This window comes from Pteronotus mesoamericanus, unplaced genomic scaffold, assembly GCF_021234165.1.
Source record: "Pteronotus mesoamericanus isolate MK-2021 breed Mesoamerican mustached bat unplaced genomic scaffold, CSHL_Meso_final contig_164, whole genome shotgun sequence".
NCBI lineage: Eukaryota > Metazoa > Chordata > Mammalia > Chiroptera > Mormoopidae > Pteronotus > Pteronotus mesoamericanus.
Window position 1 is genome coordinate 20,044,874 of NW_026555065.1, and position 14,672 is coordinate 20,059,545.

Below are 14,672 nucleotides of genomic sequence, written 5' to 3' on the forward strand. Positions count from 1 at the left end.
AAAGCTCTCATTTAGAATGGAAGGGCAGATAAAGTGCTTCCCAGATAAAGTTAAGGAGTTCATCATCACCAAGCCCTTATTATATTAAATGTTAATGGGACTTAATCTAAGAAAAAGGAGATAAAAAATTATGAACAGCAAAGTGACAACTCACAACCACCAACAACTGAACCTAAAAAAACAAGCAAAAACGAACTAAGCAAACAACTAGAACAGGAACAGAATCACAGAAATGGAGATGAGAGGAGAGGGTGAGATGGGAGAATGGGGGAAAAGGTACAGGGAATAAGATGCGTAAACAGTGGGTACAAAATAGCCAGGGGGAGGTTAAGAATAGTATAGGAAATGGAGAAGCCAAAGAACTTATATGGACGACCCATGGACATGAACTAAGAGGGGGCAATGCTGGTGAGATGGGGCTGGCAGAAGGGAATAAAGGGGAAGGAAAAAATGGGACAACTGTAATAGCATAATCAATAAAATATATATTAAAAAAAGACTTAATTGTAAGACTTGAAACCATAAAAATTCCAGAAGATAACATAAACAGTAAAATCTATGACATCTCTCTTAGTAATATTTTTTTCTGATACATCTCCTCAGGCAAGGGAAACAAACAAAAAAAATAAACAAATGGGACCACAACAAAATAACAAGCTTTTGCACAGCAAAGGAAACCATCAACAAAATGAAAAGACAGCCTACTGAATGGAAGAAGATATGAGCCAGTGAGATATCCGATAAGAGGTTAAGATCCAAAATTTACAAAGAACTCGTACAACTCAACATCAAAACCCCCCACAACAATCCAATTTAAAAATGGGCTGAGGACCTAAATAGACACATCTCCAAAGAGGACATACAGGTGGCCAATGGACAAAAGAAAAGCTTCTCAACATCACCCATCATCAGAGAAATGCAAATTAAAACGAGATATTGTCTCGCATCTATCAGAATGGCTATCAGCAATAAATGAACAAACAAGTGCTGATGAGGATGTGGAGAAAAGGGAATCCTTGTGCACTGTTGTTCAGAATGCAGATTGGTGCAGCTACTATGGAAAATACTATGGAGTTGGCTCAAAAAATTAAAAAAGCAATGTTTACTTTTAAAACTAAGGAAAGACAAAAACAAAAGTATGAAAACAATAAACTTGATTGAGTAGGCAACAGCCCACAGTTTGGTTTGCCTGACAGGTTATATGGACTCCCAGGTCATATCTCCTTTAATTCCTTCCTGTCCAAGAATGTAATTTGCCTGTTCTTGGGCAATTCTCTTTTCTACTTCAGATTCTTCTTCCCCTCTCCTGGAGAAGGGGTTACACTGAATCTCTAGCTACTCTGTTACCAGAGTAATCCATAGAAGGAAGAAATTATTACATTCACCATAGCTGTGTATCACATTACTAACCCTTGTTCATACACATTCAACAGCTTTCACCCCTGCATGAAAAAAATGAGTACACATTCCAACAACATCCTATAGGACCTTCATACTCCAATGGAGAAAGGAATTCTCAACATGGGAATTATGCAGCATTTGAACCTGTCAATTAAATGGCACTTTTTTCCATCTTCAATTTAAAAAAACATTTCCACCTTTTTTTCCCTTCATTTCCAAGAGGGATTTCACAAGATGATGCTAAGGTCTCAAGGTGTTGGCAAATCTATGATGCATGAAGTATCTCTCGTAGCATACCTCCAAGGAGTCTATATGCTTTCTGTAGATCATTCCATGTGCGTGCAGAAAGAAACCAAGGGGAACAGTAGAGAGTAATGTTTAAGAGCTTGAGCTCTGAAACCAAACTGCTCTGGAATTGAGTTCCTATTGTTTGCTAGCTGCACAACACTGGCCAAGTTATTTAACATCCCTGAGACTTTATGTCTTCATCTACTTAGAAAAATAGTTGGCCCTGGCCAGGTAGCTCAGTTGGTTAGAGTGTTGGCCTGATACATCAAGGTTGCAGGTTCAATCCCTAGTCAGGTCACACAGAAGAATCAGCCAATGAATGCATAAATAAGTGGAACAACAAATCAATGTTTCTCTCTCTCTCAAATCAATAAATAAAAAAAATTTTAAATAGTAATATCTGGCATTGATTGAACCCATACTATATGCTAAGAACTATGTATGCTAAGTTTTACATGCTTCACATACATTTTCTCTTTTAATCTGAACCATGGCCCTGTGAAACAGATGCTATTATCACCATTTAGTAGGTAAGAAAACTGAAGTAAAAAGAGGTTAAATAGTTTGCCAGAGATCACCAGTATATGACCATAAATGATGAAGCCAGGATTCAAACACAGGCAGTCTGATCCCAAGACCCATGCTTTGCATCATTTCCTTCTTCACATTGAGTTTATAAGGATTAAATGAGCAAATATACATTAAGGCCCCTACATAGCATCTGACACATAAACAAGCCTTAAGTAAATGTCAACTGTAACATAATTTGTAGCACTGCCACTTGTTCCAAGAAATTTCTGGGCCAGGATATTTGGCATGTATTGCAGTTAATGGCCCTGGGGTATGTGTCTTGCAATTGAACTGACAGGGCTCTAGTATTAATTAAACCATCTGCTTATTATGGGTTACCTGATTAAGAAATGGGCTAAATGGTTGAGAATTTTTTCATTTGCTCATGAGAAAAAACTCCCCATACTAGAAAGAGATATGAAGTCTCTTATAAAAGAATGGTATACTGAGCAATAGCTAGCAGAACTGCAGGCAGTACCCAGATTATAAATAGTTATATTTCAAAAGTTCGTTTGTCTCTTGCTATAACTCTGAATACATAGAAATAAGGTTGCAAATAGTGGTTACATTCCAAGCCTATTCACAAAAGTCTATTTATTTAGCCCATTTTAAAGCTCAATGATAAAAATCATGCCACTAACCCAAGGGCAGGCCTAGGAACAAGAGTCCATGTGATTAAAAAATAAGAAAAGTATCTTTCCTGGAAGGAAGGGAAGTTGATATAGAGTATATTATCTACTGCTCTGTAACAAATTACCCCTAAACTTACCATATTAAAACAATACACATTTATTATCTCACAGCCTCTGGGGTGGCTTACCGGGGTAGTTCTGCTCAGGATCTCTCATGAGGTTTCGGTCAACATCACCCAGACTGCAGTCATCTGAAGGTTTTTCTAGGGAGATCCACTTCGAATATGACTCACTCATATGGCTGTTGGCAGGAGGCCTCAGTTCTTCATCATGTGGGCCTTTCTAAGGGGCTGCCCAAGTTCCTCATGACAGGGTAGCTCTGGCTTCCTCTAGTACAAGTGATCCTAGAGAACAAGAAGGCAGCTGCAATGCCTTTTATGACATAGTCTTACAAGTGACACACTGTCACTGGTGCCAGATTCTACTCATTATGGCCTGTAAGCTATTCATAAGAGCAGACCATACTCAGTTGGGAGGGGGACGTGAGCTCTACCTCTTCATGTGAAGTGTATCCCAGAACTTTTTACTGTATCTTAAAATCACCATGGAGTTTTTTGTTGTCCTCCCATCATTCTCTTTAGGTACCCAGTTACACAAAATAGTTAAATTGTAATGCATAATTTCCCAAAAAGATATAAAAAAAATAAAAATGCCTAGTTTGTGCATAAAAGGGTTTCCCAGCAAAGTTTACTGTAAATACAAAAAAAAAAATCCATTCTCTTGTCTCAACTTTTCTTAAAAACAGCTATCCCTTTCCTTTAAATGGAATTTCATTTGAAGAATTTATACTAAAGAGAGAGCTATCACACTCCTGGAATATATCTGCTTTATCCATTTATATCTCTCAGTAAAATATCAGGCAGTAAAATAAACAAATTAAAAACAACAAATAACCTACTCCCAATCTATGGATGAAGATATTTGGAGTTAGGAGAGCAACCTTCAGTAAGTTCTTTACCTTCTGCTGATAATAACCTAAGTGGCCTGATTATTGAATATTCTGGGTCTTGGGAACCATGAAATCTCTGATCCAGGTTTCCTAACCTGACTCCCATAAGAATCTATTCTTAAGCAGCTCTATTAAGAATATTGTGGGCCTTCAAAAGTGAGGGACTGTCCTGGAATCCAAAAGCAGTTGGTGTTCTTGCATCTGAGACATGCAAAATTCTAAAGCGACATCTGAATCATCGGAGGAAAATGATGTGTCATATGACTTTTTATTATATTTTTTGTAACATGAAATTTGGTGATCCATGTAGACTGTTGTCAAAACATAACGTTATTATAAACACTGGATAAATAGGCGTTTGCACTGTAATTCAACTCCATATAGAAGCTAGCGTTTGATCTATACAATGATTTCTCCTGACAGTGTTTTGCTGTTGCTGTTTTTAATCTTATTTGAGATTTAACCCCATCTGAGAATATAATGAAGTGTAAGGGACTTACTCAAGATAATATACATACCCACAAAATTGTGCACCTAAATTTAAGACCTTCCAAATTCCTAAAATCCATCCAGGGAATCACGATGGAGGTGGATGGGGGAGGAGGGGGTTGACGGCGAGGGAGAGATTACCCTTCCATTAACATTTAGATCTAAATTAGAAGCCTTTTCTCCGAGCTTAATGAATTTTAACTTGTTGTTAAACAGAACCGAAGGCCATAACAGATACTTCTACTAGATTTTCTGTGCTTGGGTTTGGTCCATATTGTGAATACTTGGAGGCAAAAGGAATGTGGAGTGCGCACACAGATCAAACATTTTTGCTGAAAAACAGAAATTGCTGTAAATATACATTAGGACACAGAACTGCTGACGACCATAGCCTTGCCCTCTCCAAGGCGACCTGCCTGTGCTGCAAATTTTGCCAACTTGTCAGAGAGGCGACTAAGGAAAGAAAAGCTGCTCGATTTCCCACTTAGCAAGAAAGGGCTAAACTGGTTTTCTGCAGGGCATCCTAAACCAAGAGCAGTCGCAAGGTTTTTCTACGGAAAATCTTCGGTAGAGCGAACGCCCAGCCCCGGGAGCGACGGTTCGATTCTACCCACTGAGCCCGCGGACCCCGGTTGTCTGCACAGCTGTCCTTCAACGAGGGCAAAGGGAAGGGCCGTGCCGGACAAGGGCTCGCCGGCGGCTGTCCCTCAGGCAGAGGCGAGCGCAAGGGCCGGCAGCTAGGACCCCGGCGAGGGGCCGAGGGCGCGGCGCGCGCCCCTGTCGGCTCCTCGCGGGAACCTCAGCCCTGCGCCGCGGCCTGCGTGTCCCCGCGTCTACCCCTCCCTCACGCGCCTCGCCTGCGGCCGCTCCGGCGCACGCGCGCGGACTCGCGCAGGGCGGGGAGAGGCGACGGCCCCGGGCGCCCGGCCCGAACCTGTCAGACCCGCGGAGCCGGCCTGGAGCTGCGGGCGCTGCAGGCGAGAGATCGGGCCGTCCCCCGCGGCTCCGGGCCGAGCTGAGCAAGCCAGACCCACCGACCCGGCCGGGGGCGGGGAGATGAGCGGCAGCCCTTCGGTGGCTCCCCAGAGAGACGCGCCGCCCCCTCGCGGAGCCGCGGCGCCTCCGAGCTGGCCCTGCGCCCCGCGCCGCCCGGGGCTTCGGAACTTGTGGGCTCCGATGGAGCGCCTTTAATCTAGAACGCGTTTCGTTTTCCACAGGATGGGGAGGGACGCGCGGCCGTGCCACCGGGAGCTGGCGCTCCAGTGAAGCGGGAGCCCCGGCCGTCCGCCCGCCTGCGCGGAGCCGTTCGGCGCCGCGGCAGCGCAGCCTCTGCCATGGCCGGATCCGGCGCGTGGAAGCGCCTCAAATCTCTGCTGCGGAAGGACGATGCGCCGCTGTTTTTAAATGACACGAGCGCCTTTGACTTCTCAGACGAAGCGGGGGATGAGGGGCTTTCTCGGTTTAACAAACTTCGAGTTGTGGTGGCCGATGACGGTTCCGAAACCCCGGAAAGGCCTATTAACGGGGCGCACCTGGCCCTCCAGGCCGACGATGATTCCTTACTGGACCAGGACTTACCCTTGACCAACAGTCAGCTGAGTTTGAAGGTGGACCCCTGTGACAACTGCAGCAAACGGAGGGAGTTGCTGAAGCAGAGAAAAGTGAAAACCAGGTTGACCATTGCTGCCGTTCTGTACTTGCTTTTCATGATTGGAGAACTTGTAGGTGAGTTGTGTTGCCAACTCACTTGCCATTTCCATTTGTCAAGCGTTAGTTACACGTGATTTGAGGTCTAACATTTCTTTTCATGAAGCTTTTTATTTATCAAGGTACTGATCTCTTGTCATGTGAAAAGGCCACACAGTTTCAAAGTGCAGATCAATTTAAGTACAACATAAATTTATTGTATACCTTCATTGTATATTATGTAACTTCCTCTTTTAAAAATATGGTGATAAAACGCTAGATTAAAATAGTAAATGATTCTGGAGTTGCTTGGAATCATAGAATTTAACAGTATGAAGGGATCTTACTGAACACCTGCTCCACCTTCTTTTTCACATAAGGAGTCTCAGGGCCCAAAGAGGTTAAATTAGCTGTAAGGAAATTAGGTAGTTATGGAAGTGCCACCTCTCCAGTCCCAGTCTCTTGATTTTTTCCTATGCATTTGACTTATGTGGTCTCTTTATACTATTTTCTACTGGATTTACATCCCAGAGATTTGCAAAATTAAATACTACCCACTAACCTGGAAGTTTTTCATTATAAGGAGGATCTGAAAGGAACCAGAAAATGGCTCCCCCAGAGTTTATGAACTTGGTTTTATTTTTTCATTGTTCAGAGAGAAATTTCACAGTCACGTTGGTATAACTGCTAACTTGTCTTAGCGGCCATTTACGAAGGGACGTTAAAGCAGGGAGTTCATTTTCCCATGTTGTCTCTTAATAACGAACCATGGGGAGAACAGAGGTGGCCGTCCAGGTCTAAGGGGGGAAGTTCAGTGTAGGAAAACTGTGTGCATCTCCTACCTCATTTCATACCACTTCTCCCCACCGCTCACTTCAGCCAGGCTGGCCACAGCTCAAGTCTCCCCTGCCCTGAGGGCCTTCACCCTGCCCAGGCCCTCTGTCTCAGTGGCTTTCTAATGTATTTGACATCACTAAAGAACCACAATTAACATTGTGACTTGTGTAGGTGTGCATCATACATAGGTATCCATAGGACCGCGTCTATATAAACACACGTATAACTGAAACAGAAGTTTTATTTCGTGTGATGTGATCTAATATTTTTCCAGTTGTGGTCCCACCCCACTTCGTTGATTTCATGGGCCACAAATAGAGCGGAGTCTGAAGTTTGGAAAGCACTGCTTTATGTGGATTGCCTTTTCTCTTCTGTGGATCTTTTCTTGGCAGGTTTCTTGTTATTCGTGTCTCATCTCAAAAGGTATCTCTGAGACCTTACCTGATTAACCAAAGTAAACCTTTCTTCTCCCGTGTTCCCTCCCCAACATTAAAAGCCCTCAACATCTGAGATTTTTTTTTTTTTTGTATATTTACTTGTTTAATATCTGTCTTTCTCTACCGAAATACAAATTGAGTTCCCCACACTCGGAACAGTGATTGACACAGAGTAGATACTCGTTAATTTTTTGTTGAATTAATTGTCATTGTGTTAGAGAATTATAAATGCTTAAGCTGTGAAGAAATTAAAAAGTGGGAGTGATTCTGTGGCAAGATAAGGTATGGTGTTAGCAAGCTAAGATTCAATGACTTGCACAAATTCACATAACTATAATATTGAGTTATTCAGACAGTGATTTTTAAAGTTAATATTTAGTTTTTGAAGTTAAAATCACATTAATCACAATTTTCCCCTGTAAAATTAATTTAGAATTTATTTTGCCAGAGTAAAAACTATTAAGATATAATTGTCCTGACTTAACTATTTTTGAAATCTTTCATTTGGCAAATGTTTTGTGAAAACTACAATAAGTATTTCTTTTCAAGTACTGACTTTTCAAATACAAAAATCTTTTATTAAACAATACAGAGATGCTAGTACTTAGGATAGGCATTAACAATATTGTTTAGAATGTTATATAGAATTAAATTGTATGTAGTACAGCATTTATTAAAGTATGTCAAAAGAACTTAGAATTAAAGCATTTTTTGTAAGCATGGAGTAATTTTTCAAATGAAGTAATTTGAAGATTGAAAGAGATAATTTTGAACCTGCCACTACCTTGCTCTTGAGACCTTACAGGAGGTCCATTCTTCAATTCAGCAAGTATTTTTTGAGTATTTACTATATGTCAGGCACTGTGCTATGTGTTCTGGATATACAGTGGAGTGCAGAAGTATTATTATCCCTACTATATCTGAAGCATTTCATCTAATGGAGGACACAAATGTTTAAAAAAATAAACACACAAGTAAATTTAAAATCAAATGGTCTTAAGTGCTAAGAAGAAAAAGAACAAGGTACTATAAGACATAGTAACCAATGAGACATACTTTATGTATGAGCCAGGTACAGTTAAACTGAAGAAATAAAAAGAAAAGTAGGAATTACTCAAGCAAATGGAGTAGAGGAGTTTTCCAAGTGAAAAGAACAGCATTTACAAAAGTTCCTAAAATGGACCTTTTAAAAGGACTTAAAAGGAAGGCCAGTTTGACTGGAATGTAGTAAACGAGAGGGAAACAGGCAGGGGTACCACATCAGGCAGTTCCTGATAGACCGTATTAAATGATTGCAGTTTTAAATTCTAAATACAATGGGAAGCCAGGGAAGGCTTTTAAGGGGAGAGTGACATGATAGGATTTACTTTTTAAAAAGATTACTCTGGCTTTTATTTGGAGACTGGATTGGAGAGTACAAGAATGGAAGCAAGTAAACCATTGCAGAGGTCCAGACAAGAGATGATTATGGCTTGGACTAAAATGGATAGAGAAAAGTGTACTGATTGAGAAACATTCTAGAGGTAACATTGACAAACTTGGCTAGTGGTGCGGATGTGGGGGTTGATGGGAGAGCAGTGTCAGGAATGATTCTGAAGTTTCTCACCCAAGCAATTGAGTGTATTGGAATGTATGTCATTTTTGAAGCAGGGAGGAAATACAGAGGAGCATTTAGACATGGTTGTTTTATCCATGTTATAATATGCATATGAAATAGCCAGGTAACGATGTCTATTGAACATGAGTCTATATAGTTCAGAAGAGAGGTCAAGGTAGAGATATCACAAGTAATGCCACAAGAATGGAAAACATCACCTAGAAAGCCTGAGTCTGGAGGAACTCCAGCTTTAGAAGTCAGGCAGACTTCTGAAGACTAATAGGTATCCCAGAATCCAAGAAAAGAGAGTATTTCAAAGTGTCAATAAGTAAGTTGAAGCTGCAAGAGGTCCAGTAAGATGAGGACTAAAATATTCTTGGTGTTTAGTAACAGAATTTTTTTCTGCATTTTTTTTTTTGAAAGAGAAAAAACTTAAAAAGTGAATGCACAGACCTCCAGGTAAAGATGGCAAGTGGACTCATGCATCTAGTTGTACTTTCTCCTAAAGCCTCTCTTAAATTTACAATAAAGGGATATTTAAATATATATCTATATAATCTCCACAAAGATGTAGAAAACTGGGGAGGGGACAATAGCAACACAAATTTGGGAAACTAGAAAGGAAATTGATAAATTAGGTAAGTGACTAAGTAGACCCAAGAAAGCCAACTCCCAAGCAAGCAGTGGGGAAAGCCAGAACCAACCTAATGCATGAGAAACACCTAGAAAACTTACTCAAACACAAATTACTGGGGCAGAGTTTCTAATTAAGTAGTTCTGGGATAGGGCCTGTGAATTTGAATTTCTAACAAGTTCACAGGAAATGCTGATACTGCTGATCTGGAGAGCACTGTTAAGAACCACTGTAGTAGACGATCCTAATTAGACCCAGAAATGGTTGCAGTAGATACCCCTAGAAGTGTGGATAAAGAGGAAGGCTAACATAAGGAACTCTAGTTAAAACGTGTTTAAGACAGATGTAATAGTGTACTAATATAATTAGTCTCCACAGAGATAAGATCATGTATCCATGAAACAAGAACAGACTGCTTTAAAAAAAGAAACTCAGTTTTAAAAAGAAAGCTTTTAAACAATAAAAACATTTTAAAAATTTTTTTAACTTCACAGAAAAGTAAAAAAATGAACTAAGGTAATTGTGTATTTCTTTTATCCCTCTATTAGGAGATATTGCTGTATATATCCAAATGAATCAGTTATTTTTATCCTGTGTTTAGAAGTAATATACATTGTATGAGTTTCTTCAGTTTAATTTTATGTTTGAACCCTTCCAAACAAGTGAATACCTACTTTTTCTTCAGCTTTATTGTGAAATTTATATATTGTGGTTATTAATTTCACTGTCTAATAGTAGAATTAGTTGGTTCAGTTAAAGCTGCAGTGCTAAAACACAAAACTTACATGTTTTACCCTACAGTTTAGTGGTTCTTAACTTTTTAAGGTCATTGACTCCTCAGAGAATCTGTTCATAGAAATGGAAATTCTCACTAGAAAAATATGTGCATACTTAATGTTTCGCATAAAATTTCAGGTACCTTGATTTCATTGTAATAGGATAAAGATTTAGCTAGAAGTTCATGTTTTGTAGGATGTCACATATTTTTGGCTTGATTGCTTACATTTATTATTATGGTTAATTTATTCCTTCTTCCCTCTCATCCTTACTCTAAGGTGGATACATTGCAAATAGCCTAGCAATCATGACAGATGCTCTTCATATGTTAACTGACCTAAGTGCTATTATACTGACCCTGCTTGCTTTGTGGCTGTCTTCAAAATCACCAACCAAAAGATTCACCTTTGGATTTCATCGCTTAGGTAGGTAATTGAGAGGGTGTTTTAGTTTATAAAACTTTATGGTAAGACAACAATGAACTATATATAACATTTGAGTAACTGAAATCTTTCTGGTGATAAGTTCTGTTAAAAGAGATGAACAAAGCAAATAAAAATAGGTGAACAGGATTTATTCAGATACATATCTTCCTCTGTACGTTCAGCCCAGTCAGCTAAACACTTTACATATATAAAATTATATGATAGAGTGACTTCTAGTCAAGATAGCAGCATAGGTAAACATGGCTCACCTCCTCACACAACCACATCAAATTTACAACTAAAATATAGAACAACCATTACTCATAACCAGCTGAAACAATTGAATGGAAGTCTGACAACTACAGAAGTAAAGAAACCACATCCATCCAGACAGGCAGGCGGGGCAGAGACATGGATTGGGCTGGCCCCACATCCATGTATGGTGGATAAAAATTCAAGAAGGATATTTCAGGAGTGATGAGTCCCAGCCCCACACCAGACCCCCAGCGCAGGATTCCAGTACCAGGAAGACAAGTCCCCATGACTTCTGACTGCAAAAACCAGCGGGGATTGAGTCAGTGGAAGAAACTTCTGCAGTCCCAAGCAGTTCCTCTTAAAGAACCCACACACAGTTACTCCACTTCACTGTGTCTGAGCTCCAGCACCAGAGTAGTAGCTGGAAAGGCACAATGGCATATGGGGGAAACTCAAGTGTCTGGCATCAAGGTGAGAGCTGGGCGACAGCTTTCTCCCAGACAGAAAGAGGAGCAGAGCCACAGAGCCAGCAGGCAGGTGCCATATCTGAGACTTCATCAACCTGGATAGCACTGTTTGCCCTGCCCTGGACATCCCCTGAGGTTCCATTCCACCCAGCTTGGAGCAGATAACAGTAGCTTTTCCAAATGAATGGCTGGTCTTGGCTCATGCTTCACAACCTCCTAAATCTTCTCAAACAAGCAAGAGCAGGCCTCAGTGATGCCCAGTCCCCCTACCTCCTGCTAAGTGCCCCAGGCACAACTCTAGCAGCAGCCAGCCTAGATTCACAGCTTGGCTTCACCCAGGAATCTCCAAGCCCAGCACAAGTAGCAGCCATCTCAGACTGCTTTATTGCACTGGCAGGGTGGCCTCAGGCAAAACACAGGTGGGAGCTGACCTTGGCCTGCTTCACCCAGGGCTGCACAGCCAGTGGACAGCTACAGATCACATCAGTGCACCACAACCCTGTCCCTGTATAACTGATCCTCCACGGAGGGTGGAGATTGGTGGTCAGTGGTCACAGCCATTCTTTGCAACTGCCTGGCCTGGGTAAGTCTTTCCCATTGACCTGCCTACAGCAACCAAGGTTCAACTTCAAGATGAAGGTGTACTCAGCCCGCATAAAGGGCACACCTTGAGTACCCACCTTGGGTGATAGGGGAGGCTGTGCCACTGGACCCTACAGGACACCTACTGTATTAGACCATGCTACCAAGACAGAGTCATAGTAGCTCAACCTAATATGTAGAAACAAACACAGGGAGGCTGCCAAAATGAAGAGACAAAAAAAAACATGGCTCAAATGAAAGAACTGATCAAAACCTCCAGAAAAAGATCTAAATGAAATGAAGATAAGGAGTGTATCAGATGCAGAGTTCAAAACACTGGTTATAAGGATGCTCAAGGAACTTAATGAGGACCTCAACAGCATAAAAAATATCCAGTCAGAAACAAAGGATACACTAATTGAAATAAAGATGTACAGGGAAACAATAATAGAGTGGATGAAACCAAGAATCAAGACAATGATTTGGAACATAAGGAAGCAAAAAACAATCAGAACAAGAATAAAAAAGAATCCCCCCCCCCAAAAAAAAATGAGGATAGCATAAGCAACCTCTGGGATGTCAAATGTTCCAACATTCACACCATAGGGGTGCCAGAAGAAGAAGAGAAAGAGCAAGAAATTGTAAATCTATCTGAAAAAATAATGAAAGAGAACTTCTTCAATTTGGTGACTAAAATAGACATGCAAGTCCAGGAAGCACAGAGAGTGCCAAACCAGATGGATGCAAAGAGACCCTTCCAAAACATAATTAAAATGCCAAAATTTAAAGATAAATAAAGAATCTTAAAAGCAACAAGAGAAAAGCAGTTAGTTACCCACAGGGGAGTTCCCATAAGACTGTCAGCTGATTTCTCAAAAGAAACTTTACAGGCTAGAAGGGATTGGCAAGAAATATTCAAGGTCAAGGAAAGCAAGGTCATGGAAAGCAAGGTCATGGAAAGTACGACAATTGCTCTACCCAGCAAAGCTATCATTTAGAATTGAAGAGCAGTTAAAGAGCTTCTCAGGCATGAAAAAACTAAAGGAGTTCATCATCACCAAACCATTATTATATGAAATGTTAAAGAGAGTTATTTAAGAAAAAGGAGATCAAAACTATGAACAATAAATGGCAATAAATACATATCTATCAACAATTGAATCTAAAAAACAAACTAAGCAAACAAGAACAGAGGCAGAATCATGAATATAGAGAGTGTTTTGATGGTTGCCAGATGGGAGGGAGGTGTCGGGGAATGGGTGAAGAGATGAGGGGATTAAGAAGTACAAATAGGTAGTTACAGAATAGCCATGGGGATGTAAAGTACAGTATAGGAAATGGAGCAGCCAAAGAACTTACATACATGACCCATGGATATGAACAATGGTGTGGGGATTGCTTGAGGGAATTGGGGGAGCTGCATAGAGGGTGGCAAATGGGGAAAATTTGGGACAACTGTAATAGCATAATCAATAAAATGTAATTTAAAAAATTATTTGGTAAGCATTAATTTTTAAATGTGTTCCCTACTTCCTGAAGATGTTATCAGAAAAAAGTTTACCTTCAGTCTATTGAACCAAGCAAAACCATGTGGGTTTAATTCATTAATGTGCAATAGCTTCTTTCTTTCACTTAGATTATTCCAACCAAGGCTACTGTAGCCCAGATTTTAAGCATTACTATAATATATATAACATATGAGTATGCTCTGTGGCTGACCTTCATTGAGGCCATTGTATCAACATAATTCTGTGAATGCTGACAAAAATCTTTGCTTGTCAGATTTTAGTCAGTATCCTGAACCTTCTCCCAAGCCCATCTGTGCACTTCTTCTAAAATTTCTTGTTAGCAAGAAGGTTACTTAAACCAATTTAACAGAACCTCCCACTCTCAATATCTGACAGGTTACCCTCAAGTGATGACCTATTTTCAGCAGAAATTCTGTTAGGTCAGTTTAACCAGAATCCCACTTAGTTCTGTTTTCTCTTAGTAATTTTCCATCCACAGACTCCCACCCTGCTTCATGGCTATGAATTCCTACTTGCCCACTCAATATTCAGAGTTAAGCCACACTCTCTCCCCAACTGCAAAATCCCATTGCGGTGGTCCCTTTGCCTATCTCAATAACTTCTTCCCCCACTGAATGAAGTCTTCTTTGTCATGTTTTAGTTCACATATTTTATTTTTCTATTTTTAACAAATACTAATATTTAAGAGGTTAAAATCATGTAATCATACACAACTGTGCTTCTTGCTGTGTTACTGTTTTTAAATTTTTGCTTATTTAAAAAATACATATAAAATAATTGCTTGAACTCTTATATAAAGTACTATATGTCCACATGTCATTTGCTTAAAACCCAAAAGTTGACATTTAGATCACTTCAGCAAAACCTATCTTAGAGAACTGGAATTAACATTGTCGTTTTATTTTGTGGAGACACTGACACTCTTGGCTAATATATCTATCAGTTTTGCCCCTTTGTTATGTTTTAGCCTAATATTAACTCAATATTTAGGTCTTCTAAAATTTAATCACTGGGTCTTCTAGTATATAACTTGACACTGTAGCTGAATAGCTATATT

At 40.2% G+C, this 14,672-nt stretch overlaps 1 protein-coding gene across 5 annotated transcripts in view; it reads left to right on the forward strand.

The window, feature by feature from the left end:
- The first annotated feature begins 5,296 nt into the window (after positions 1-5,296).
- SLC30A4 (solute carrier family 30 member 4) overlaps positions 5,297-14,672 on the forward strand; it is a 30,207-nt gene continuing 20,831 nt past the window's right edge. For all 5 annotated transcript variants that reach the window (XR_008528430.1, XM_054565465.1, XM_054565468.1 and 2 more), the window contains exons 1-2: positions 5,297-6,114; positions 10,636-10,782. Coding sequence is in view for 4 of the 5 variants with exons in the window: in XM_054565465.1 (XP_054421440.1) it covers positions 5,724-6,114; positions 10,636-10,782 (538 nt within the window). In the remaining variant the exon portion in view is untranslated. The remainder of the gene's footprint in view (positions 6,115-10,635; positions 10,783-14,672) is intronic.